At 41.8% G+C, this 26,078-nt stretch overlaps 2 protein-coding genes across 2 annotated transcripts in view; one reads left to right on the forward strand and one right to left on the reverse strand.

Annotated features, from left to right (window-relative positions):
* The first annotated feature begins 293 nt into the window (after nt 1-293).
* Nucleotides 294-24,723, forward strand: MSH6 (mutS homolog 6). Its single transcript, XM_059134748.1, is given in 12 exon segments — nt 294-506; nt 509-563; nt 565-651; nt 12,401-12,600; nt 15,533-15,702; nt 17,145-19,692; nt 21,592-21,857; nt 22,874-22,991; nt 23,302-23,391; nt 23,975-24,129; nt 24,235-24,434; nt 24,553-24,723. Coding segments are annotated over 12 exon segments (4,080 nt in total). The 5' UTR covers nt 294-397; the 3' UTR covers nt 24,635-24,723.
* The window catches only part of FBXO11 (F-box protein 11), an 89,311-nt gene continuing 87,922 nt past the window's right edge, over nt 24,690-26,078 (reverse strand). The window contains exon 23 of the mRNA XM_059134749.1: nt 24,690-26,008. Coding sequence (XP_058990732.1) covers nt 25,879-26,008 — 130 coding nt within the window. The 3' untranslated portion in view covers nt 24,690-25,878. The remainder of the gene's footprint in view (nt 26,009-26,078) is intronic.

Consider the following 26,078-nt stretch of genomic DNA (forward strand, 5'->3'; position numbering starts at 1 on the left):
TACCGCGCGGCCCCTGCTCGCAGTCCCTGCCCCCTTCCCTTTCAGGGAAAGCCGGCGTCCCGAGGCCGAGGCTCCGCGGCCGGCTTCGCCCGGGTGAGCCCCCCGGAGCGCGCGCGCCAGGCGCCCCCACCGCCGCCTGCGGCCAGAGCCCCGCGCACCCGGGTGCCCCGTCCCCTCCCCACGTCGCCGGAGGCCCGAGAGGGGGCGGGGCCGGGCGCGCACCGCCCGCGACGCCGTCCGCGCACGCTCGGGCGCCTGCCGATTGGCTGCCGGGGCGAGTGTTCCTCCAGCGCAGCGCGCCTCCCCCCAGATTTCCCGCCAGCAGTCGCCGCGCGTTTTATTCCGTGCGTCTAGCCGCTCGGTCCGACAGAGCGGTTGGTCCTCGCCGGCCGTCGCTATGTCGCGACAGAGCACGCTGTACAGCTTCTTCCCCAAGTCGCCAGCGCTGAATAATGCTAATAAGTCCTCGGTCAGGGCTTCAGGTGAAGGCGGCGGTGCCGCTGCCGCCACCGGGGCCTCCCGTTCTCCCGGCGGGGATGCGGCCTGGAGCGAGGCCGGGCCTGGGCCCTTGGCAGGCTCCGCGTCGCCGCCGGAGGCGAGGAACGTCAATGGAGGGCTGCGAAGAACTGCCGCCCCTGCGGTCCCCGCCAGGTAGCGGGGGACGGGGGGGAATTGGGGGTGGAGGCACAGCGGCTGGGCGAAGGGGGCCTGGGGAAGGGACGCTCGCTTTGGAGGGCTTGTGGGGGTTCGCAGCTAGGCCTTAAGCTCGGAGGACGTGGGGCTGCATACTTGGCTTTAAAAGGGTGCAGGGCCCGAGTTTGTAGCCTTGGCTTTAGGGGGCGTAGACTGTAAACAGGGTAGGAGGAAATGGGCTGCGGGAAGAAAGCGGGGGAAGAGACGCGCAGACTTTGGAGGAAGAGGAGGGTGCCACCAGGTGGAAGGCCGGATTAGAGAAGGAGTGCAAACTCGGGGTAGCGAGGAGAAAGGGGAGATGGGAGCGTTGGGGGTGGGGCAGGAAGAGAAAGGAGCTGTGCACGCTCCGCGCGGGGTGCGCACCGGGCCAGGGCGGGGGGGAAGGGGTGGTGCCTGTCTGCAGCGGGGGAGGGGTGGCGGGAAAGAGGAATGCCTTCGGGGAGGATGAACACTTGTACCGCAGAGGCTGTGGGGGCGCGGCTTGCATTGAGAGGGGTTCGAGGAGGAGGTTCCTTGTTGAGAGCTGAGATAGGGAATTGAGGGTCAGCAGAGGTTCGGGAAGCACTTGAATGTTTGGCTGGGAGCCTCGGGCGCCTCGACCCTGGGAGCGGTGGGCCCTAGGCCAGCCCTTGTGGGCTGTACAGGAGGTGGGAGTGGGGGTGGGTCACTAGCTGAGTGCACCGGGGGTGTGTCACGCCGCGGACCGAGGAGTCTGATTGGTCCGCGTGAGGGTTGCAGGGGCGGGGCGGGGCAGGTGGGGGGAGCAGAAAGTGCTGGGGTCCGCTGGCTCATTCCATAGATAGGCCGAGCGTGCAACAAAACAAATGAAGAATTTAGAGGCTGTATTAATTTTGATATATGTGGAAGTATTGTGCGGAGTTGAAAAAGATGCTGTTTTATGATATAGTGTCTCTTTTGTTGACAATTGCATGGGAGGATGAGGCTCCGCAATCTTTTCCGGAGTCGAGAGTGAGACTATCTAAAGGCTGTGGTCTGGCCCTGGGCAGGGATGGATGGACGCGATTGTGCGGAGGCCTGCCGGGAGGTGTCCTCTCTCTCGGAGCCCTTCGGTACTGTTCCACGGCGTGACCGGCCTTTTGTCGGAGCAGCGGGCGACATTTTGAAAAGCTCGCATTTTCTGTATCCCAGGTATTGTATTAGGCACAAAGGATAATGGTAGCCCTTTGAAAGGATGAAGAAACAGGTTTAGAAAAAGTGAACTCCCCTTGGGCGCCTGGGTGGCTCAGTGGGATAAGCCTCTGCCTGCAGCTCGGGTCATGATCTCGGGGTCCTGGGATCGAGTCCCGCGTCCGGGCTCTCTGCTCGGCAGGGAGCCTGCTTCCTCCCCTCTCTCTCTGCCTGCCTCTCTGCCTACTTGTGATCTCTCTCTGTGAAATAAATAAATATAATCTTAAGAAAAAAAAGAAAAAGAAAAAGTGAACTCCCTTAAAGATCAGAGAGTTGGTTAGTGGTTCTGAGTAGGCTCATTCGAATGTGTTGTTTTATGTGTCCTACAGATTTTCCAAAGTCCTAAGTGTCATTACAGTACTACTTTCCTTTAAGTGACCCTTTCAGGCAGTGAGTTTAACTATATAATTGTGTGAAGAGTAGTAGGATATGCCTCTGGCTTACAGATTATTTTGAGGGTTTTTTTTTTTTTTTTTGAAGATTTTATTTATTTGATGGAGCACAAGCAGGGGAATCGGGAGGGAGAGGGAGAAGCAGGCTCCTTGCTGAGCAGGGAGCCCGATATGGGGCTCCAGACCCTGGGATCATGACCCCAGGGAAAGGCAGCTGAGTAACCGACTGAGCCACCCAGGCACTCCTGAGCCCCCCCCCCCCGCACTCCTGAGCCCCCCCTTTTTATTTATTTATTTATTTGATAGCGATCACAAGCAGGCAGAGAGGCAGGCAGAGAGAGAGGAGGAAGCAGGCTCCCCAACGAGCAGAAAGCCCAGTTCGGGGCTTGATCCCAGGACCCTGGGATCATGACCCAAGCTGAAGGCAGAGGCTTTAACCCACTGAACCACCCAGGAGCCCCTGAGCTCATTCTTTTTGAGAAACTGTAGATATGAGAAGTAACAATGTTACTCTCTAAGGGAGATTTTAGTTTATAAAGGAAACCTCCATTTGTAAGGATGTCTCTTGTTCTGAGTTAATCAGTTTTCCTTAGTATCTCCTGTGTATAGGGGGATATACATAAACTTTTTTTTGGTTTTCTCTCATTAACCTTTTACTCCTAAGGGGGTCTCAGCCAAGAACTCAGAAGGCTGGAAAGAAGATATTTTTCCTCCCCTACATTTGCATCCTCCGTAATAGTTTTTCTTTCATCATTCTTCATGGGACATGCAAAATGTGTTATAATGTTTATTATATTTATTATATATAATTTATATTATATATTATTTATTTATTATATATTTATAATATATATTTATCATATAAAATTTATATTATATATAATTATTATTGTATATTACGTGAACTGATTATTCCTGCATCCATGCTAAAAGGCCTTCATTCAGCAAATGTACATCATGTACCTGCTACTGTGCCAGGCACAGAATTAGGCATTATGGATCTTGGATCCACCCTTGTATTCAAGGACAAGCAAAAAGGCAATTCTTGGAGCAGAAGCAGAGTGTATAGGTTCTGTGTGCTTTGGTCAGGGTAAGGGGGATATATATGTCAGGGTAGGTTTTTGGCTCTTCAGGATAAGACCCAAGAGGCAGGCAGGAGTCAACTACAGAGGGAGTAAGGGGGTGTTAGGAAGCTGGTTCAGGAAGAAGGTCCTGCAGATTGTGATAGACAGGAAGAGAAGAGAAGGGACCCTTGAAGAAGAGGGTATGTCAGGATCCAGTCGAACAAACTGATGGGCCACCAAGACATCTGGACTTTTCTAAGCGTCACTTGAAAGCTTTAAGAAGAAGTTGAGCATCTTTTAATGTTGGACATGTACATTTCCTCTTGTACTTAAGTGTTCCAAGTGTTTTGCCTGTTTTTTTTTTTTTTCCCGTAGTTCTTTGCCAGTGGTGTGTGATTCAAAGTCTTTTTCTACCTTGGGTCATCCTTTTGCCAGCTTATGTTATTTTGAACAGAAATTTGTAATGTCAGATTTGTCAGTCTTTTTCTTTATGGCTAATACTTCAATAGATTTTATTTAAGAAATCCTTAGGGCAGTTTGAGGATTTAGAAAGCTCAGTCTCTGGGTGCCTGGCTGACTCAGTCTGTAGATGCTGTGACTTGATCTCGTGGTGGTGAGTTCGAACCCCACGTTGGGTGTAGAGATTAAATAAAAAATAATAAATCTTAAAAAAAAATCTCATTGACTTAAGTGTGTTTGGTGGGGAGACCTACTGGTAATGGAGAGAGCATGAGGGTAGTGGCAGTGGGGGTAGGATTTAGAAGAGGAGTTGAGAGACCAAAGTGCTAGAGCACACAGCTGTTGGTGATGATGTAGATAATGGGACATAAGAGCAAGGAGAGAGGCCAGATGACATCAGTTTTGAAGTAAATGGCTATAAGAGGAGTAGAAGGAGGGGCGTGTGGGTGGCCCAGTTGGTTAAGCATCCCGCTCTTGATTTGGCTCAGGTCATGATCTTTGGGTGCTGGGGTTGAGCCTCACATGGGGCTCCACTTTCAGTGTGGAGTCTGAGGGGTCTGTTACTCCCTCTGCCCCTGCCCACCACATGCACATGCTTGTGCTCTCAAAATAAACAAATCTTTAAAAAAGGAAAAAAAAAAGCAGGACATATGTGTACCTTAAGCCTGCTTCTCATACTTTTTTTTTTCTGTAGGTTTCTTTTTTCCTTTTTTTCTGTAGTTTGAGATAATAATCGTGACAGCTATAAGGCTTCTGACCACTTATGTCTGGCTTTTTATTATTATTACTACAAATCTTGGCTAGTTTATTTTTTACAGTCTTATTTCAGTGATAATTGTCTCTCCTTGAATTGTATGCCCTGTTCCCATTCACAGACAAGGAATGGTCAGACATTGCAAATCTTTTTTCAGCACCTTTATTTAAAGGTAACTATCTGCACTAGTTGTGGGTGCTTTCCTAAGAACTTTCGTACAGTTTAGTGTATTTATTTATTTATTTTTAAAAAGATTTTATTTATTTATTTGACGGAGATCATAAGTAGGCAGAGAGGCAGGCAGAGAGAGAGGAAGGGAAGCAGGCTCCCCGTGAGCAGGAAGTCTGACGCGGGGCTCGATCCCAGGACCCCTAGATCATGACGTGAACCGAAGGCAGAGGCTTTAACCCATTGAGCCACCCAGTCACCCCAGTTCAGCATATTTATAGCAGTATGTTTTTCCAATTAATATCACACCCAATATAATAATAGTTATTTTAAGAAAAGAGAATTAAAAAAATTCAAGCTCTTTAAAAACATTCTGTGGACTCAGTGTCACAGACCTAACTTGTTTTGATTGGCAGAATTAAAGCAGGTATTAAAGATGTTCAAACTTGGGGTGCCTGGGTGGCTCAGTCGGTTACCCAGCTGTCTTAGACTCAGGTCATGATCCCAGGTCCTGGGTTGGAGCCCTATATAGCGGCTCCCTGCTCCCCCTTCCCATTTGTGCTTTCTTGTGTGTTCTCTCTCTCTCTCTCTCTCTCTCAAATACATAAAATCTTTAAAAAAAAAAAAAAAAGATGCTCAACTTGTCATAATTTGGTATGTGGGAACCTCTTTTCAGCTGCTTTTTAAAAAAATTACTATTATTATTTTTAAGACTTTATTTATTTATTTGACAGAGAGAAAGACAGTGAGAGAGGGAACACAAGCAGGGGGAGTGGAAGAGGGAGAAGCAAACTCCCCAGCTGAGCAGGGAGCCCATGCAGGACCAGATCCCAGGACCCTGGGATCATGATCTGAGCTGAAGGCAAATAGACGCTTAACAACTGAGCCAGCCCCGGTGCCCTTATAAAAAGTAATTTTTAAAAGATTTTAATTAATTTATTTATTTGGCAGAGAGAGAGAGAGACATCGAGAGAGGGAACACAAGCCAGGGGAGTGGAAGAGGGAGAAAAAGGCTCCCACCTGAGCAGGGAGCCCCATCTGAGGCCCCATCCCAGGACGCTGAGCCGAAGGCAGATGCTTAATGACTGAGCAATACCCAGGCACCCCTTTTGAGCTGCTTTTATGGCTTAACATTGCCTCAGGGCTTTTGAAAACCTTCATTCTGATGATTTTTACATGCTCTAAGGCATGAAATTAAGCTTCTCCACAAAGAACCTGGGTTCTGGGTGCTTGAGTGGCTCAGTAGGTTAATCATTTGCATTTGGTCCAGGTCATGATCTCGGGGTCCTGGGATTGAGTCCCGCACTGGGCTCCCCAGTCAGCTGCCCCTTACCCCACTTGTATTCTCACTTGCTCTCTCAAATAAATAAAATCTTGAAGAAAAATTCTAAAGAACCTGTTTTCTTTTAACTTCTTTAAGGTTTCTTTTCCAGTGCTATTTAGAAAATAATATTAGATGCCAGTTTGGATGGTAGTTTCATATGGTCACCCTAGACCCTTGTGCATAAATGATGAGCCATAGTTAATACAAGCTGAAGGAGAAGGAAAAGGTATATGGGCAGAAGTGTATTGGTAGGTGAGTAGGTATTGTGGGGGCATTGGAATTAATTGTTCTGATTACTTCTTTTTTCTCAGTACTGCATTTAGTTGTTTAAGGGTAGGGGAAGTCTCCTCTAATGGTCCACCTTGAGAGTTAGTTGCAAACACTAATAACTGATTTCTAAAGTTGGTTTCAGAGTGTATTCATGTTATGACTCAATGTTTATATGCACAGGTTTTTGTTAGACAAGCCCAGTTTATTTTTTATTGCTTACAGAAGCAAATTCTAGTAGTGCTTTTGTATGCACTGATTTTTTTTTTTTAAGTAGATGGCCTAAAAAGTTGATTATAAATTTGGGGGTACAACCAGTAATTGACACCAAGATTATGGACTAAAGTGAAAACAAAATGTGACTTTAAAAAGCAAAATTTTAAAAAATCTGTTCAGTGTATGTTTGGCTTTACTGAGTCATTTCTTATTTTTAGTTGTATGAAGGTTTTATTATTATTTTTAAAGTAAGGTCTGCGGCCTACGTGGGGCTTGAACTTGTGACTCTGAGATCAAGAGTCATATGCTGTACCCACTGAGCCAGCCTGGTGCCCTAGTTGTATGACAGCTTTTTTTTTTTTTTTTTAAATAATGTATTCTTTGTTTCAGGGGTACAGGTCTGTAATTAATCAGTCTTACACAATTCACAGTACTCACCATAGCACATATCCTCCCCAGTGTCCATCACCCTGTACAACGGCTTTTACATTTGTTTTTCTGAGCTGTCACCTCCCCCCCTTTTTTTCATTTATTATTTTTTAAATTAACATATAATGTATTAGCCCCAGGGGTACAGGTCTGGGAATCGCCAGGTTTACACACTTCACAGCACTGCCCCCCCCATTTTAAAACTGCCTTTGGAATCCCAAGAATATCAAGAATTTAAGATATATTAACATTTTGGGGAGTCCTGGGGGGCTCATTCAGAAGAGTGGGTGCTACTGATCTCAGGGTTTTTTTTTTTTTTTTTTTTAAGATTTTATTTATTTATCTGACAGAGATTACAAGTCTCTGAGAGGCAGACATGGAGGGAGAAGCAGGCTCCCTGCTGAGCAGAGAGCCTGATGCGGGGCTTGATCCCAGGACCCCAAGATCATGACCTGAGCTGAAGGCAGAGGCTTAACCCACTTAGCCACCCAGGCGCCCCATGATTTCAGGGTTTTGAGTTTGAGCTCTCTGTTGGCTGTAGAGATTACCTAAATAAACTTAAGAAGAATTATATATTAACATTTTAAAAAACACACAGTTGTAATTGGATCTTCTTTGTAAGTACCTTGTAAGGTAATTCCAATATTTTGGCATTTTAGCTTGGGCTTTAGGAAGCAGTGTATTTTACATTGTAATAAAATCTTTAGATGTGAGGTGACTTTTCGGCCTATATATTTTCAAATTGGATTTGCATAGGGCTAATGATCCTTGTTAAGACAGTTACATGAAAAGAGAAAGATGTTAAGATTATCAGAAAATATAGCCAAATATTAAAATACAGTGAAGTTAATATATTGGGTAAGGCCTTAAGTAGAGCCAGTGGAATAGCTGGATGTGATTTTATAGGATTATTAGGCTCTTGATAAGGACCAGCGTATGACAGATTATAGCACATTCCAGCTGTGAACCGTAGGCTTGCATTGTATTTCCATGCTTTATTGAAAAAAAAAAAAAAAGCAGGGGGGGAGCGGCGCCTGGGTGGCTCAGTGGTATAAAGCCTCTGCCTTCGGCTCAGGTCATGATCCCAGGGTCCTGAGATCAAGCCCAGCATCGGGCTCTCTGCTCAGCAGGGAGCCTGCTTCCCTGCCTCTCTGCCTACATGTGATCTCTTGTCTGTCAAATAAATAAATAAATAAAATCTTTTTTTTTAAAAAGGTGTTTTTTTGAGAGAGAGTGAGAAAATGAGCATGAGCAGGAAGAGAATCTCAAGCAGATTCTGTGCTAAATGCAGAGCCCAACTCTGGCCTCAATCTCATGACCTGAGCCAAAATCGAGAGATGTTTAACCAACTGTACCACCTAGGTATCCCCTGTATATTTTAAAATACAGTATTTAGTGTTGGTAGGAAAACTTGAGTATTTGCATGGATTATATTTCCTTTTATGTTGGCATTCTTTGGAAACTATACAACTACTAGAAATCAAAGTTTTAAAATTACCTATAGAGAGTTGAAGTCTTCCCACAAAATTAAAAACTTTTTTAGCATTAACTGAAGAGAAATTTTATTTTGCTTTTAAAGATTTTATTTATTTGAGAGAGAGTAGGAGCAGAGGGAGGGGGAGAAGCAGGCTCCCCCCTGAGCAAGGAGCCCAATGTGGGACTCGATCCCAGGACCCTGAGATCATGACCTGAGCTGAAGGCAGACAGTGTCACCCAGGGGTACTTACACGGTATATTTTATTTCCTGCTTAATGCTCATTTTGGTTGGAAGCCACAGTTTCCTGGACCAGAATTTTCAAAGTGTCAGCTTTTAAAAAGCTTCGGCACTTTAACCATGCTTATTAACTAAATTTTTTAGTCTTTGCATTTTATAGTGTACTGCCAACTGCTAACATCGGAAAAGTTAGGTTATGTGTAAGATTTTATAAGTATATGATTACATTTAGGGTAAAGTGATGTTGAAAAACAATTTGAATAATTTTACAGATAAGGAATTTACTTGAAAACTGATAATTGTAATTAGCTTTTACACATTTTTTCTCTAATGGAAATTACATTTGCCTTGCAAAATTAAAGATACTAAATTTTTAATAACTTTGGTTCCTTGGAAAAGAATCTTCTAATCATTTATGAGACCTTTGAACACCACTGTATAGTGTGTTTTGCAATTTGTACTACATTTGTACAAGTGAGAGTTTTAAGGTAACCGTAGTCTTAGCTCAAGTTATTTCCTTTGGGAATAAAACTAGAATGAACTTACTTATGTTAAAACAGTAATATTTTATCACAAAGTAAGTTAAGGTGTAAAGCTAAAAAAAATTCTCCCCATGACTTCTAGGTCTCAGTCAGAAACTTGAGTTACTTTTAGCTAAGGATAGAGGGGACTTTCAGGAGTCAGGCTTGGCCATCTCATTTTTGCTCGAGAATTTTAATCTAGGTAGGTGTTTGGGTGGCTCATTTGGTTAAGCGTCTGCCTTATTCAGCTCAAGTCGTGATCCCAGTTTCCTGGGATCAAGCCCTGCAGTTGGCTCCTTGTTCAGTGGGGAGCCTGCTTCACCCTCTGCCCCTCCCCGTTCATGTTTTTGCTTTCTCTCTCGGAAATAAAATCTTTAAAATTTTTTTTTTCATCTAGTCATGTAGTTTCTCTGGGAGCCCCCAAGACTGCTGAGATTCCTGCAAGTGCTCTGTTGCCTCATACCAGGCAAAATAGAATTCCATCAGATTTTGAGGCATCGTAATGTACCACCAAGATGTACATGCTTGTCAGTCTGGTATCCATTAACTCCAGTCTTGAGGATTTGTAACTTTTGTAAGACATGTATGTTATAAAATAGCTGGTGCCCAGTTCAGCAATTAGTCCTTAACCTCCATAACTCCGTTCACACAGGCAAAAAAACCCGACCTCTTGAATTTTACAAACCAGGAGCTCTTTGTAAACCTCACTCATACTGGTTGGGCTCAGCACTTATCCACCTGTATTTACTAAATTCAGTACATCGAGAAGAGACTGCCTCAGACTAGCCACATGGGGCTTAGACTTTGCTATGTACACACCAAAATGTTACCTGAATCTCAACTTTTTAAGGGATTTAGTTGCCTTTAAGAAGGGCAGTCAGGGGTGCCTGACTGGGTGGCTCAGTCAGTTAAGCACCTGCCTTGGCTCAGGTCATGATCCGCAGGGATCAAGCCCCGAGTTGGGCTCCCTGCTCAGAGGGCAGTGTCCCTCTGCCCTGCTCAGTGCACATTCTCTCTTTCTTATAAATAAAATCTTTAATAAGAAATAAAGGGCAGCCTGGCTTGACAGATAGGTATCCCTGCTGATACCCTTCAGAAAAATTTGCTTCGATAATGCATTTTGAAGCCTAATGTCTCAAAACTATACAGCCAGAAATATGCTTCCTGATGGGGACATGTTCATTGAATTAACACGTACTTACTATGACCAGTCTTCTAAAAATGATGCTCAGGATTTGGACTCAGAACCGATCAAGTGTCTTTAGGGAGACCAGTTACTTCCCTCCTTTAGCAGCAGAAAGAGTACAGTTTTAGGGCAGTCTCAGGTACTTTCAAACAAAAAAAGCTTACAGTTTTCTGATAACTCGGGATAGGCTTTTTGTGGTTAAGTGGCTACCTGGCCGAAGTTAAGAGAAAGACTGCTTGACAGTAGGGAGGCTTGTAGACCATTCTGCAGAGCTCTCAGGGTCTTTGTTTCCTGTTCGTGGGCTCATGGTAGAAATTGGAATTGGATAAGAGCTTCCTTTGTGAAGATGAACTACGTGGTGAGCTTGATGGCAATATTTATGGATTTGTGCTTGTGCTGGTTGCTGTAGATTTCTGTAAGCGTGCACATGCTGCAAAGGCCCTTGAGAAAAGCTAGCCATGCTGTTGTTTTTGTCTCTTTTCTAACTGTGTAGCCTAGGGGGATTCCATATTCACATTTTTTTTTTTTTTAAAGATTTTATTTATTTGACAGACAGAGATCACAAGGAGGCAGAGAGAGAGGGGGGGGGGAAGCAGGCTTCCTGCGGAGCAGGGAGCCAGATGCGGGGCTCGATCCCAGGACCCTGAGATCATGACCCGAGCCGAAGGCAGCAGCCCAAACCACTGAGCCACCCAGGTGCCCCCCATATTCACATTTTTGAAGAAAGGAATACTTTAACTTTATCCTTAGGTCTGAATAAGGTCACCCCAGTGTACTAATGCAAGCTGTTCTAAAATGTTCTTGTTTGTAGTCTATTTATTTTACTTCTGCAGTTATTCAGTGAAAACCTTTCAGCAAGTTTAGAAAATCTTGGTGTATATAGTATTTGAGCAGAATTTATTAGCTGTTGTGGAATCTCCATCACTGAGGGACTCTGCTGTAATTAAATTTTTACTTTTTTGTTTTTATTTATTTAAGAGAGCATGTGTGCATGAGTAGGGAGGGGCTGAGGGAGAGGGAGAGAGAATCTCAAGCAGGCTCCACACCCAGTGCAGCCTCCAATAAGGGGCTCAATCGACTGAGCCACCGAGGTGCCCCTGTCAAGTTTTAATTTTAATTCTGGTTAGCTAACATGCAGTGTTTCATTAGTTTCAGGTGTACATCTGCTGTAGTTTTTCAGCTAGATTCTTCTTCCTTTACCTCTCCTCTCCCTTTCTCAAGAAACCTTCAGGACCAAATTAGTTTTCATGAAGATTGAATCTTTGTTTTTGATTCTGCAGGCATATATATTCATTATTGTTTGGCAAGTCAGGCACTTCCAATCCAAATGGAATTTTTTCACAAGATTTTTAGGGCTGGGGGGTGGTAGTGTGCTAGGTAGGTTGTGGAGTATTAACTGGAAACATTTCAAATAGAGTCAAATGAGGTAGTATTTATTGTCATTATCAAATCACATATCAATGTTTCATATTTTATTAATGCCCTGAGTCAGGTCCTGTTCCTGATACGTACCATATTGTGGTTTACTAGAGTCAAATGAGGTAATATTTATTGTCATTATCAGATCACATATCAGTGTTTTTCATATTTTATTAATGCCCTGGGTCAGGTCCTACCATATTGTGGTATACAGGTGTGATTCATTATAATTTGGAGAGCATGTACAATGAGTCTGTGCCTTTTTCTTTGCATCAGTATTCTGTCATAATTTGGGCATTGTTTATAAACTTTGATTATTCTGAGAAGTAGTTTCTCATCTTAATACCAGAATTCATTATATTTGTATTTGTCTTAATATTTTAAATAAGCATTGTGATATTTGCTTATGTTTTTAAAAATGACTTGAACATCTGATTTTAAAAAATTAATTCTAGAATTTGGGTGCTTGAATATTAATGCCAGAAGACTTCAAAGGCTTCAGTATTAATGCCAGATGCCTTCCTTGGAATTGCTTATTTGTAGGTAATTGCCTGTAATGCAACTTAACCAGATATTAACCAAGTTATGTATTTCCTTTGGCAACAGTTCTTGTGACTTCTCACCAGGTGATTTGGTTTGGGCCAAGATGGAGGGTTACCCCTGGTGGCCTTGCCTGGTATACAACCACCCTTTTGATGGAACATTCATCCGTGAGAAAGGAAAGTCTGTCCGAGTTCATGTACAGTTTTTTGATGACAGCCCAACAAGGGGCTGGGTTAGCAGAAGGCTATTAAAGCCATATACAGGTAAGAGTCTACTCCTCAGTGTGTGTGAGAGTAAGAGAGCAAGCACACAGCACATGAGCACAAGTGTCTTTGACTGCCATACAGTGAAATTAAGTGTGTGTTATGCCAATAAATTTCAGGAGTGGTAGGTTGAATGCTTCCATCATGGGAAAAAGATACAACTGGTCTGGTTGGTTGTGGAGTGGAATTTTTATTTCTTTATTTTCAGTTGACTTATGGCAGTATCATGCCCTTAAGGGGAAAATGTTTCCATGATTAAATCTCATTTGGACCATACTACCAAATTCAGGCATGAAAAGGCTAAGTTAACAGTGTCCTGTCTTCAGAGATCTAAGAGAAAGGCAATGCAGTCAGGATATATAGCAAATAGATTAGTGACATTGTCTAGGGCAGATGGACATGCATATTTACCTGGCCTTTAAAACCCTCACTTATGAGCGAATCTACGTTGAGTTTCACATCATACTTTTGGACCCATAATGTTTTTTTTCCAGGTCCACCTTTTTAAAGTCCTAGACTGAAGCAGTCCCGCCTATGTAGTGTCACTTGGGGCAGGTGCACCCTGTCAGTTTGTTGAGTTATACCGTGTGTGCACATTGTGTTTGCAGGGTTCAGTGCTTGTTTACACTTGAGCATGAATGAGTCCTTGCTCATTATCCTCAGGTTCTTCAGGCTAGGGTGCTGCTGGACTCATTGTTTAGGAATCACAATATGGGTCAATTTGCTAGGAGTCTCTGGGAATTCTGACTTTTGGTCATAGTGCTCATCCTGCAGGGTCAGGAGGGCACACTGAGAAAGTTAAGTCTGCATGGAAATCTGACCTGCAGGATGGAAAGAGAATCTGAACATTTGGTTCTATCTTCAGCACTAATTTGCTGTATAATCTTGGCCAACTAAGTAACTCAAATACTGTTTACTTATAAAGTGAGAGAGCTGAACCAGGTAACAGGATCTTTTTCTAGGACTAATCTTGAGATGATATTTTTTTTTTAATGAGAGCATGCTAGTGAGTATGGGTCAGGGAGGGAAGAATCTCAAGCGCAGGGCTCCGTCTCTCTCCGCTCCTCTGAAATCTTAACCTTAGCTGAAATCAAGAGTTAGATGCTTAACTGATTGAGCCACCCAGGTACCTCTAATTTCGAGATTCTAAACAAAGCTTTGGCAACACGACTTTAATTTAAAAATACCCCCCAAATTTTACATATATATTGTCATTATTTTGTAAATGCAACCCTGTTGAATATTGCCTTTGCCATTTAAATTTCCAAATTGTTGCAACAGCATGGATGAGGAAAAAGTAGGTTTTTATTTCTTTTTTTTGGTGGGGGGGGGTGTCCTTAAAATTGTAAATGCAGTTTGCATTGGGTTTTTTGGGTAACGATGAGGTAGGTCATTAGATATGTGGGGGTGAGTGCAGCTGCAGACAGGCACTTGAGGAAGTTAGGAGGCCACCCTCCAGTGGATTTTGATTGTTACAGTTTGTAGTACTGGTGCAGCTCTTTAGAAAAATGGGAAATTGCACCTTTATTTTAGCCAGTCCCTTAAGTTGCTAATGTAATGCCACTTTAGGATATCCTGTTAGTTTTATCATACAGGTTTGTTTTCTGATTTGGTCAGAAGAAAACAAAGACCTTGCTAGTTAGGCCTCTTAGGAAAAACTAAATAATTTTGTGCCATTAGACTTGTGATTATCTGCATCTAATCTTTTGGTCAGAGGACAGGAGTGTCATTTAAAATTATAACTCTTGGAGCACCTGGATGGCTCAGTCGGTTGAGTGATTCTTGGTTTTGGCTCAGGTCATGATCTTGGGGTCCTGAGATGGAGCCCTACATCCCACTCAGTGGGGAGTCTGAGATTCTCTCTCTCCTTACCCTCTGCCTCTCCCCTGACTCATAGGTGTGCTCTCCCTCAAATAAAATTTTTTTTTAATAGTGAATTGGACCCTTCACTTAGGTTCCAGTTCTTTTTTTTAAAATTTTATTTATTTGACAGAGATACCAAAAGTAGGCAGAGAGAGAGAGGGGGAAGCAGCCTCCCCACTGAGCAGGGAACCTGATGTGGGGCTCCATCCCAGGACCCCAGGATCATGACCTGAGCCGAAGGCAGAGGCTTAACCCACTGAGCCCCCCAGGCACCCCTCAAATAAATAAAATCTTGAAGAAAATTTAAGGGGTGCTTGGGTGACTCAGTCATTAGGCACCTGCCTTTGGCTGGGGTCCTGGGATGGAGCCCCACGTTGGGCTCTCTGCTCAGCAGGGAGCCGCCTCCTCCCTCACAGCTCCCCCCAGCTTGTGTTTGCTCTCTCCCTGTCTCTCTCTCTCTCTCTCTGGGTCAAATAAATAGTGTCGTGGGGAAAAAATAAAGGGATAAAGGAAGAGTTTGACCTGAAAACAAACAACTTGATTTAATCTAGACAACAACAACAAATTCAGTTTGAACTAGGTTACCTTTCCAGAATGTTAGTATCCTTACCCTAGGGTTTTGTTTTTAGTATACCCTATTTAATTACCTTGGGGATAAACTTAGTATCATAGCTTCATTTAACTGTCAGTGTAGTTTTTGCCTTCGAAGTAATTTTTTTGTACAAAGCGTCTCAAACCCCTTGAACATCTCGTGCTTCATCTGAAGAGGTGTGCTTTATATTTAGGGCCACAGTCAGGAGAGAGGAAATAGCCCTGGGTGACCCAACAGTTAAGGCAACTTCAAGGAGGTCAGATAGGTAATTTAAGTTTCACTAGTAGTTTTCCCCTGGTAATTTCTTCTAGGTAGGCTTTATTGATCTATTATCAGTCAAAAGTAATGGGCATTAAAAACTATTCTTGATTCTTGTCCATTACAACAGATATTATACATTGAGCCTATTCCCTAGCTAATGGTTCTTATTTATAAATAAGATTTGCTTAATAAGAAATATAAATCTAAATTTTTTAGGTTCAAAATCGAAGGAAGTGCAAAAAGGAGGTCATTTTTACAGTTCAAAGCCTGAAATACTCAGAGCAATGCAACGTGCAGATGAAGCCTTGAATAAAGACAAGATTGAGAGGCTTGAATTAGCAGTGTGTGATGAACCCTCCGAACCAGAGGAAGAAGAAGAGACGGAGGTGGGCTACTGTTAAACAAGTCAGTTGCTAATTCTTTTGGGAAAGTGATGGAAAAGGGGGGGTATTAAAGTGATATTCTCTTGTTTTATTTATATGATTTGCATATATACACACACACACACACACTTTAATCCTCATACATACCTTCTTTTGTCTTTTTTCTTTGTGAGAGTGTGTGAGCATGAGGAGGGGCATGGGGAGTGGGGGAGAGAATCTTAAGCAGGCTCCATGCACAGCGGGAAGCCCGATGAGGGGTTTGATTTCACAAGCGAGATCACCTGAGCCAAAATCAGGAGTCTGGATGCTTAACCGACTGTGCACCCATGTACCCCAAATACTTGTACCCATAATTCTATATTTCTGTAGAACTGTAGGTTACTTTAGATTAGAATCTCAGCAGCCATTTTGCCTGAGTTCTCAAGCTTCAAGCCTGGTGGAAGATAAGACGTAGTACCATTTTGGTAACAGGTTAACAAGACAGTAAGAACATGGTGATAAAATTGGTTATGATGTCTGGCAGTAAGCCTCTATTTGAGGGTGTGGTTAAGTCCTGGAAATGGATTTCCTAATGCTCTCAATACTTTTTTTTTTTTTTGTATTTCGGATAGGTAAGAGAGGTTAAATATCCATGAAATACAACCTGGGTTTCAAACTTTAATAGTCACTATTTGAATTGATCATTCTTCTCTAATTTAACAAATTAATGAACTGTGCGCTTAAAGAGATTCATTTATGACTGAGCCTGATTTTATATTATTATAGATAGGGAATAACAAACTAATCTAACGAGTATTTTAAGAGAAACGAAAGAAAGTATTTTTAATCTTACTTTTGAGGCCAGGGGTCTTACCATTAATGAAAGGTTTAGAACTGGATGGTAATACAGAGATCACTGAACCTCATATAACTTCACATGTGTGGGAGATCCATGATAACTGAATTATGCCTTGCCCAAGAAGCTACAGCTGGTTTGTGGAAGAGCAAGGACTAGAAACCCATACAGATTGCACTGCTTTCTTAAACTAAAATTTATAAAATGGCAAAGTTCATAATACATCCCTCTGGAAGAGGAGAGATGACCCTGGAAGAAAGGTAATTGGGATTTAAAGTTACTTCCACAGCTGATTGTTAATGAGGGTATCAACTGTAGGTATTTGGGATATATGGTCATGCTAATGGCTTCATCACTACTGTACAGGATAAAACTCAGGAGAGAATCACTTAACCCTATAGTATGATGCTACTGAAATTGATTGTGTGTGTGTGTGTGTGTGTGTGTGTGTGTGTGTGTGTTTAATTCTTGGAGGAGGAAAGTTTCTCATTTCTGGAGCTGGGTTCTTCTCTTGATCAGGATACTGCAGCATATTGAGAGATACTCCACAGCAGTACTGTAATTTTCCAGATTGTTTTTTTATTTAAATAACTCTTTCTTTGCCTGTCAGGTTGGTGCAACTTACTCATCAGGTAAGAGTGAAGAAGATGATCATGAAATTGAAAGTGAAGAGGAAGTACGGCCCAAGGTCCAAGGATCTAGGCGAAGCAGCCGCCAAATAAAGAAAAGAAGGGTCATATCAGACTCGGAGAGTGACATTGGTGGTTCTGACGTGGAATTCAAGCCAGATGGGAAGGAGGAAGGAAGTAGTGATGAAATAAGCAGTGGAGTTGGGGACAGTGACAGTGAAGGCCTGGACAGTCCTGTCAAAGTTGCTTCAAAGCGGAAGAAAATGGTGACTGGAAATGGCTCTCTCAAAAGGAAAAGTTCAAGGAAGGAAATGCCCTTGGCCACCAAACGATCAACTGGCATTTCATCAGAAACCAAGAGTGCTTTGAATGCTTTCTCTGCCCCTCAAAATTCTGAATCTCAAGCCCACGTTAGTGGAGGATGTGATGATAATAGTCGCCCCACTATCTGGTATCATGAAACCCTAGAGTGGCTTAAGGAGGACAAGAGAAGAGATCTACAGAGGAGGCGACCTGATCACCCTGATTTTGATGCATCCACACTCTATGTTCCTGAGGATTTCCTTAATTCCTGTACTCCTGGGATGAGGAAGTGGTGGCAGATCAAGTCTCAGAACTTTGATCTTGTTATATTTTATAAGGTGGGCAAGTTTTATGAACTATACCACATGGATGCTCTTATTGGAGTCAATGAACTAGGACTAGTGTTCATGAAAGGCAACTGGGCTCATTCTGGTTTCCCAGAAATTGCCTTTGGCCGATATTCTGATTCTCTGGTTCAAAAGGGCTATAAAGTAGCACGAGTGGAACAGACAGAGACCCCAGAGATGATGGAGGCACGATGCCGGAAGATGGCACATATATCTAAGTATGATAGAGTGGTGAGGAGGGAGATCTGTAGAGTCATTACTAAGGGTACACAGACCTACAGTGTATTGGAAGGTGATCCCTCTGAGAACTATAGTAAGTATCTTCTTAGCCTCAAAGAAAAAGAGGAGGATTCTTCTGGCCACACTCGGGTGTATGGAGTATGCTTTGTTGATACCTCACTGGGAAAGTTTTTCATAGGTCAGTTTTCGGATGATCGCCATTGTTCCAGATTTAGGACTCTAGTGGCACACTATCCTCCAGTACAAGTCTTGTTTGAGAAGGGAAATCTCTCAACAGAAACTAAGATGATTCTAAAGGGTTCATTATCCTCCTCACTTCAGGAAGGTCTGATACCAGGCTCCCAATTCTGGGACGCAGCCAAAACATTGAGAACGCTCCTTGAAGAAGGATATTTTAAGGAAAAGTTAAATGAGGACAGTGGGGTACTGTTACCTCAGGTGCTTAAAGGTATGACCTCAGAGTCTGATTCTCTTGGGTTGACACCAGGAGAAAAGAGTGAATTGGCCCTCTCTGCTCTAGGTGGTTGTGTCTTCTACCTCAAAAAATGCCTTATTGATCAAGAGCTCTTATCAATGGCAAATTTTGAAGAATACATTCCCTTGGATTCTGACATGGTCAGTGCTATAAGACCTGGTGCTGTTTTTGCTAAAGGCAACCAGCGAATGGTGCTAGATGCTGTGACATTAAGCAACTTGGAGATTTTCATGAATGGAACAAATGGTTCTACTGAAGGGACCCTACTAGAAAAGATTGATAGTTGCCATACTCCCTTTGGTAAGCGGCTTCTCAAGCAGTGGCTTTGTGCTCCACTCTGTAGCCCTTACGCTATCAACGATCGTCTAGATGCTATAGAAGACCTCATGGCTGTGCCTGACAAAATCTCTGATGTGGTAGACCTTCTGAAGAAGCTTCCAGACCTTGAAAGGCTGCTGAGTAAAATTCATAATGTTGGGTCTCCCCTGAAGAGCCAGAACCACCCAGATAGCAGGGCTATCATGTATGAAGAAACCACATACAGCAAAAAAAAGATTATTGATTTTCTTTCTGCTCTAGAAGGATTCAAAGTAATATGTAAAATTATAGAGATTATGGAAGAAATTGCTGACAACTTTAAGTCTAAAATCCTTAAGCAGGTCATTACTCTACAGACAAAAACTCCTCAGGGCCGTTTCCCAGATTTGACTATAGAACTGAACCGATGGGATACAGCCTTTGACCATGAGAAGGCTAGAAAGACGGGACTAATTACTCCCAAAGCAGGATTTGACTCTGATTATGACCAAGCTCTTGCTGACATAAGAGAAAATGAACAGAGCCTCCTGGAATATTTGGAGAAACAGCGCAGTCGAATTGGCTGTAGGACCATTGTCTACTGGGGGATTGGTAGGAACCGTTACCAGTTGGAAATTCCAGAGAATTTCATCACTCGTAATTTGCCAGAAGAGTACGAGTTGAAATCTACCAAGAAGGGCTGTAAGCGATACTGGACCAAAACTATTGAGAAGAAGTTGGCTAATCTGATAAATGCTGAAGAACGGAGAGACATATCATTGAAGGACTGCATGCGACGACTGTTCTATAACTTTGATAAAAATTATAAGGACTGGCAGTCTGCTGTTGAGTGCATCGCAGTATTGGGTAAGACTTTGAACAAGCTTATTCCTAAGGGTTTGGTTAGTCATGTCTTATGTCTCAGTTATGCATTAAGATTTAAGTCCATTGGACATTTGCCATTGAGGTATATTTCTGAATACGGTTATGTATTTTGATGTGTATATACTACTGCCCTCACTAGACAAAATGGCTTAGTTTGCCTGGAGCAATTCAAGTTCATTTTTTGGTCTTGTTCAGTCTTGAATAATTGAAAGATTGATAGATTTTTAGTTTTTTGTTTTTTAAAAAGCAGGGAATTTTGTTTTGTTTTTAATTCAGGGCTTGAACTAGGGCCCTGAGATTAGGGACCTAAGCGGAGGTGAGTCCTATGTTCTAGATGCTCCATTGACTGAGCCACCCTGGCACCCCAGATTTTAGTACCTTTAGTATCATGATCCTGATTTTTTGGTTTTTTAAAGATTTTATTTATTTGACAGCACAGGGAGAGGGAGAAGCAGGCTCCCTGCCAAGCAGGGAACTGGATGTGGGGCTCCAGATCATGACCTGAGCCAAAGGCAGAAGCTTAACTACTGAGCCACCCAGGCGCCCCTGGGTTTTTTTTTAAGCTTCTCATTTTTGTTAGAATAAGTTAAAACTGTATCTTGGTCCATCACCACTTCTTGCATTTTCAGTCGATCTCTTTACATATTTACTTGACAGAGATCACAGGTAGGCAGAGAGGCAGGCAGAGAGAGAGAGAGAGAGGAAGAAGCAGGCTCCTCGAGGAGCAGAGAGCCCGATGCGAGGCTCGATCCCAGGACCCTGAGATCATGACCTGAGCTGAAGGCAGAGGCTTAACTCACTGTGCCACCCAGGCGCCCCTACCTACATGCATAGATTTCAAGATTTTATTCTTTTTGCTCTTAGCCCAGATCATCACATTTTCTTTCTTAAAGCTGATTTCTAAGAGCCCTGATTTATATATTTATAATTTAGCAACCTTTTCAATTTCATAAATACTCTTTTTTCCCCTTAAATTTCCAACATACTTGGAGCCTTTGGTGTTTCACAGTTTAGGTTTTTTTTTTTTTCCCCCCCGCTGTGTTTTAAGAATACAGTAACCAGGGGCACCTGGGTGGCTCAGTGGGTGAAGCCTCTGCCTTCGGCTCAGGTCATGGTCTCAGGGTCCTGGGATCGAGCCCCCACATCGGGCTCTCTGCTCATGCTCAGCAGGAAGCCTTGCTTCCTTTCCTCTCTGCCTGCTGCTCTGCCTACCTGTGATCGCTCTCTTAAATAAATAAATAAAATCTTTAAAAAAAAAAAACAACAACAGTAACTACCCAAATTTGTAAAAGAACTTTTTTGATCTGAATACAACTGTCCAGAAGTATCCTTTGGTTTGTACCACATTGATTCCTTAAACCAATACAACTTTGAGCAGTTTGGTGGGTAATTTAAAGTGTCCCTCAGGACAGGTGTTCAAAAAGATGCTTTTGTATCAGTGTGCCTGTTGTGTTAATATTTCACTTCTAAGAAGTGTTAGTTCCAGGATTAGGTCAAGTAAAAGCGGTTCAGTCTAGCATTTCCCCAGTATCTCTTAGCTTACCCTTGGCATTCCTCTGGTCCAGATGTTAGGGGGTCTGTCTTGAGGGGAGAGATTTTGGGATGAAAATGAGTTCTCATTTCACTACAAGTGCTCCCATGAAGACACATAGAAACATTTAGGCTGGTGGCTCATTTTCTGTTAATGAACGCATTAAAGCATTTTGTGTGTTCTAGAGTGCCTGTTGTTAGAAAAAAAAATGTATAAAAAGCAACTAGAACATACCATCCTCCACTGGAAAAGTGTTTTTGAATGACTTTTTATATTAATTAGTTGGATCTTTGTGCTTCTTAAGCAGCTTCTAAAATGATGAAGCCTCACTTTTACACTCTCTTTAACAGATGTCTTACTGTGCCTGGCTAACTACAGTCGAGGGGGTGATGGCCCTATGTGTCGTCCAGTAATTCTGTTGCCAGAAGAAGGTACTCCTCCCTTCTTAGACCTTAGAGGATCACGTCATCCCTGCATCACGAAGACTTTTTTTGGAGATGACTTTATACCTAATGACATTCTAATAGGCTGTGAGGAAGAGGAGGAAAATGGCAAAGCTTATTGTGTGCTTGTTACTGGACCTAATATGGGGGGCAAGTCTACGCTCATGAGACAGGTAAACTGAACCTTAAGGTACACAAGGTCATTTGTATACTTTGGGAATATATTACATATTTACGCTACCCTTTTCCAAATAGCACATAAATTATATAGAATTCAGTCACCAGCATACTAGGAAGCAAGGGAAAAATGCTTTGTATTGTAAAGTTGAGAATTGTATTTACCTTTATCAAGTATCTGCTCATGTTAATGGGGAGCATACATTAAAAATCTGAGAGATTTCAGCTTATGACTTTACGAACTCTGACTTGATTGGATTCCTCTCCTCTGAAGGTATATGTATCCATAATGAATGAAAATGTTAGAGGTGTGTTACTCAGACTCCTTTGTGGGAATCCTTATAAAAGAACCATGACAGACTTGTTCAAGTAGGTGAGCAAATAGAATTCATGACCTTTAATAACCTTTGGAAACTGCTTTCAGGAAAGACAATAAATATATCTGTCTTTTTATACCAGGGGTTGGCCAGCCACTAAGCTAAAAATGATTTACATTTTTTAAAGGGTTAGAAAGGAAAAAAATGTGACAGAGACTGCCCTTGACTAAAAATATTTGCCAACCCCCCTGCTCTCCTGTATTTAATCTTAGGTTCGCCAAATTCGCTAACTAGCAAGAGGCAGTATATAGTCCAGTGGTCTTCAATCCCATTTTCATTTTTTTTGTATCACTTAGGAGAGCTTGACAAAGAAAGTACAGATAGGGTTCCACTGTCCCAGACTGATACATTTGGTCTGGAATTGGTTCTAGGCATCAGTAATTTTAAAGAGCTTCCAAGTGATTCTACTGTGTAGTCAGCCAATGGTGAGACCACTAATGCAGTGGGTTAAAATCTCACAGGTTTTGCGGTTTTAAGGCCAGTTAGGTTCTAAGCCTCTTGTTTTTCTAGGCTTCACTTTACCTGCTTTGGATTGTGAACGGTTTTTAAGAGTGCCTGACTACTACATAAATGATGTATATCTATGTTTTTCTTTAATACCAATTAGTAAAGACCTTTTCCTCCTTCCTCCAAAGGCTGGCCTATTAGCTGTAATGGCCCAAACCGGTTGTTACATACCTGCTGAAGTATGTAGGCTCACACCAATTGATAGAGTATTTACTAGACTTGGTGCCTCCGACAGAATAATGTCAGGTGAGTTTTCTTTTTTCACCTAGGCGTTATTACTGGCCTGTTCATTTCTATATTTTGTACAATAAATACATCTGTCTTGAAATGTGTACCAGCCATTAAACTTGATGTTTGATTTTTCCTGTTACACAGAGTGGAGTACTCTGAGGCACTTGAAAGTATTCTTTCTTCAAGCAAGAATTGCATGATCTCTTAATGAGATGTAATCTTTAGTACTGGGTAGCTCATGATATGAACCAAAAGATGAATAGACTAATTCAGTATTCTAGTTCTATTTAGTAGTATGTTGTGTGTGTGTGGTTTTTTTTTTTAGGTGAAAGTACGTTCTTTGTTGAATTGAGTGAAACTGCCAGCATACTTACACATGCAACGGCACATTCTTTGGTCCTTGTGGATGAATTGGGTAAGACATTCCAATTTCCATTTGAAGGCTATTTATAAAATTAAAAAAATTTTTTTGTAAACTCTAATTTTTCTTGAAGATGATTGGCCCTTTCTTTTTAAAAAGTCTGAAAGCATTTACCTCTAATGCCATAGACCCACCTCTAGTGCCATTCAGACCTATACTGGAAGATAATAATGTTAAAAATGGTCTTTGATTACAAGGCTCTAAATTTTGTCCTATTAAAATAGTTAACATTTAATGAGAAACTAATAGGACATTTCTGAAGATCAGTGGTACCCAAAGAGTACTCTTTAAAAAAAGAAATGCAGGGGTGTCTGGCTGGTTCAGTTGGTAGAATGTGGGACTCTTCACCTCAGGGTTAAGTTAAAGCCCCATGTTGGGTTGTAGAGATTAATTAAAAAATGAAAATTTTAAAAATATAATGTACCCTACTCCCAGGGCTGGTAAGTGGATGTTTAGCTAAATGGGGTCTATTATTTGGATGCACTAATTTATGTCACTATTTTACCCCCCCCCCCCGGCTTTTTCATTCCTTTGTGGTATAAGGCAGATATAACTTATACATATTTTACCTTCATAGGGAGAGGTACTGCAACATTTGATGGAACAGCAATAGCAAATGCAGTTGTTAAAGAACTTGCTGAGAACATAAAGTGTCGTACATTGTTTTCTACCCACTACCATTCATTAGTAGAAGATTATTCTCAAAATGTTGCAGTGCGCCTGGGCCACATGGTATGTATAAACTGCTTTCAGAAGTTTAGATTTTGGAGAGAATCAAGACAGGTATGTCCACTGCTAGCACATGAACACAGCATAATAAAATATTTTCCTTTTTAGGCATGCATGTTAGAAAATGAATGTGAGGATCCCAGCCAGGAGACTATTACCTTTCTCTATAAATTCATTAAGGGAGCTTGTCCTAAAAGCTACGGCTTTAATGCAGCAAGGCTTGCTAATCTTCCAGAGGAGATTATTCAAAAGGGACATAGAAAAGCAAGAGAATTTGAGAAGATGACTCAATCACTGCGATTATTTCGGTAATTATACTTGCATATAATTTTGCTATGGAGCTGACCTTCACCATCCCCCTTTGCGGTTTATTCATGCACTGTGGAAAACATGAACTGATACCTTTTTTTTTTTTTTAATTTTAAGGGAAGTCTGCCTGGCTAGTGAAAGGTCGACTCTAGATGCTGAAGCTGTCCCTAAATTACTGACTTTGATTAAGGAATTATAGACTACATTGGAAGCTCTGAGTTGGCTTTTGACAAAGGTGGTAAATTCAGACAACATTATGATCTAATAAACTTTATTTTTTAAAAATGACCATTTTTCCATTTTCTTTCTAGGAAATTAAACCCTTTTAATTCTTATCTACCTTCTACATAATGGTTATTGAATACTCCACAATATATTAAGTCTAGATGTTATGGTACATGCATACACTTTCAGGCTGTTTATACCCACTGTCACCAATACACATAAATGGGGGGGGGCTATGAAACTGTATAGGGCTGTATATATACTTGTCTCAGCTTAATGCAGGAAATTGCTTTTAATTTCCAGCGGTTTGTCTAAACTGTTCAAAAAAAAACTATGAACAGAGTTCAAATACAGGACTGTTTTGAAGAGACTTTCTAAAGTGTACTTTAAAACATAGTAGTTTTTACCTTTCACAAAACTGAGTTACAAGAATACTTTTTGTTTTACAGTGCATCCCTTCCTAGGAAGTCTCATTAAAACACTCACTTTTTCTAGGGGTGATTTTGAATGCTGCACAGGGAAGGGAAGGAAATAATAGTCTTAACTTTTCTTAAAGGATACCAGAAACATTGCTGGATATAATTTAAGATTAGTGTTTTCTCTTTCATAGAAAGAACGTACATACTGGGACATGAGTACAGTTACAGCAAGTCTAGGTGTGCTAACAAAACAGGGCACATTCAAGTACAAGAAGATTTGCTTGAAATTAAAAACAAACTACATGAGATTAAAGCATTAAAATCATATTTCTCAATCTGAATACATGTTAAAAAAATCAAAAGAAACGCAGAAGTGCTAGCTCACATTTTTACCATATTACAAAAGCAATTGGTACCCATGTCCATAAAGGCAGCAACAAAGCTGCTTGTCTATTGAAGAGTACTACTGCAAATTGGACTGCATTCAATGCTAGTTGTAAAAACACCAGCTTTTTTTCAGAAGTTGGTATCTGTACAAAATTGCAGCTTATTTCTTCACTTCTGTCCCTTCAAAAGTCTTTACACAGTAATGCTAAAACACCCAGCTTTGAGATCCTGAGTCAATATATTGCCACTTTCTTTTTGGTAGCTTGAGCTTCATAGTGTCAACTGACCTCGTGTATCCATTTTTAATACAGTCTCTTCCTGTAGCATGGGCAAATATTTTAAATCTTCTTCCGAAAAAAATGTTTTAAGTTATGATGTTAGAATGGCAGGACTTTTTCTTTAGGGAAGGAATTCAGTTGTGCTGCAATGTATTAGATTCTATAGGTGGAGCAGAGTCATATAGTGTATCTGTATCATGTGTAGGCTCACCAGCTAATGTACAAGGATTAGACAGTGTTCCAGCACCACAGTCACAGAAAAACCTAAAGCAAAATGAAAACCCAAAAATTAGGAAAGTGAGGGGGGGGATTGGAAATAAGTGGGTAACAGAGC

This window comes from Mustela lutreola, chromosome 9 (genome assembly GCF_030435805.1).
Source record: "Mustela lutreola isolate mMusLut2 chromosome 9, mMusLut2.pri, whole genome shotgun sequence".
Classification (NCBI taxonomy): Eukaryota; Metazoa; Chordata; class Mammalia; order Carnivora; family Mustelidae; genus Mustela; species Mustela lutreola.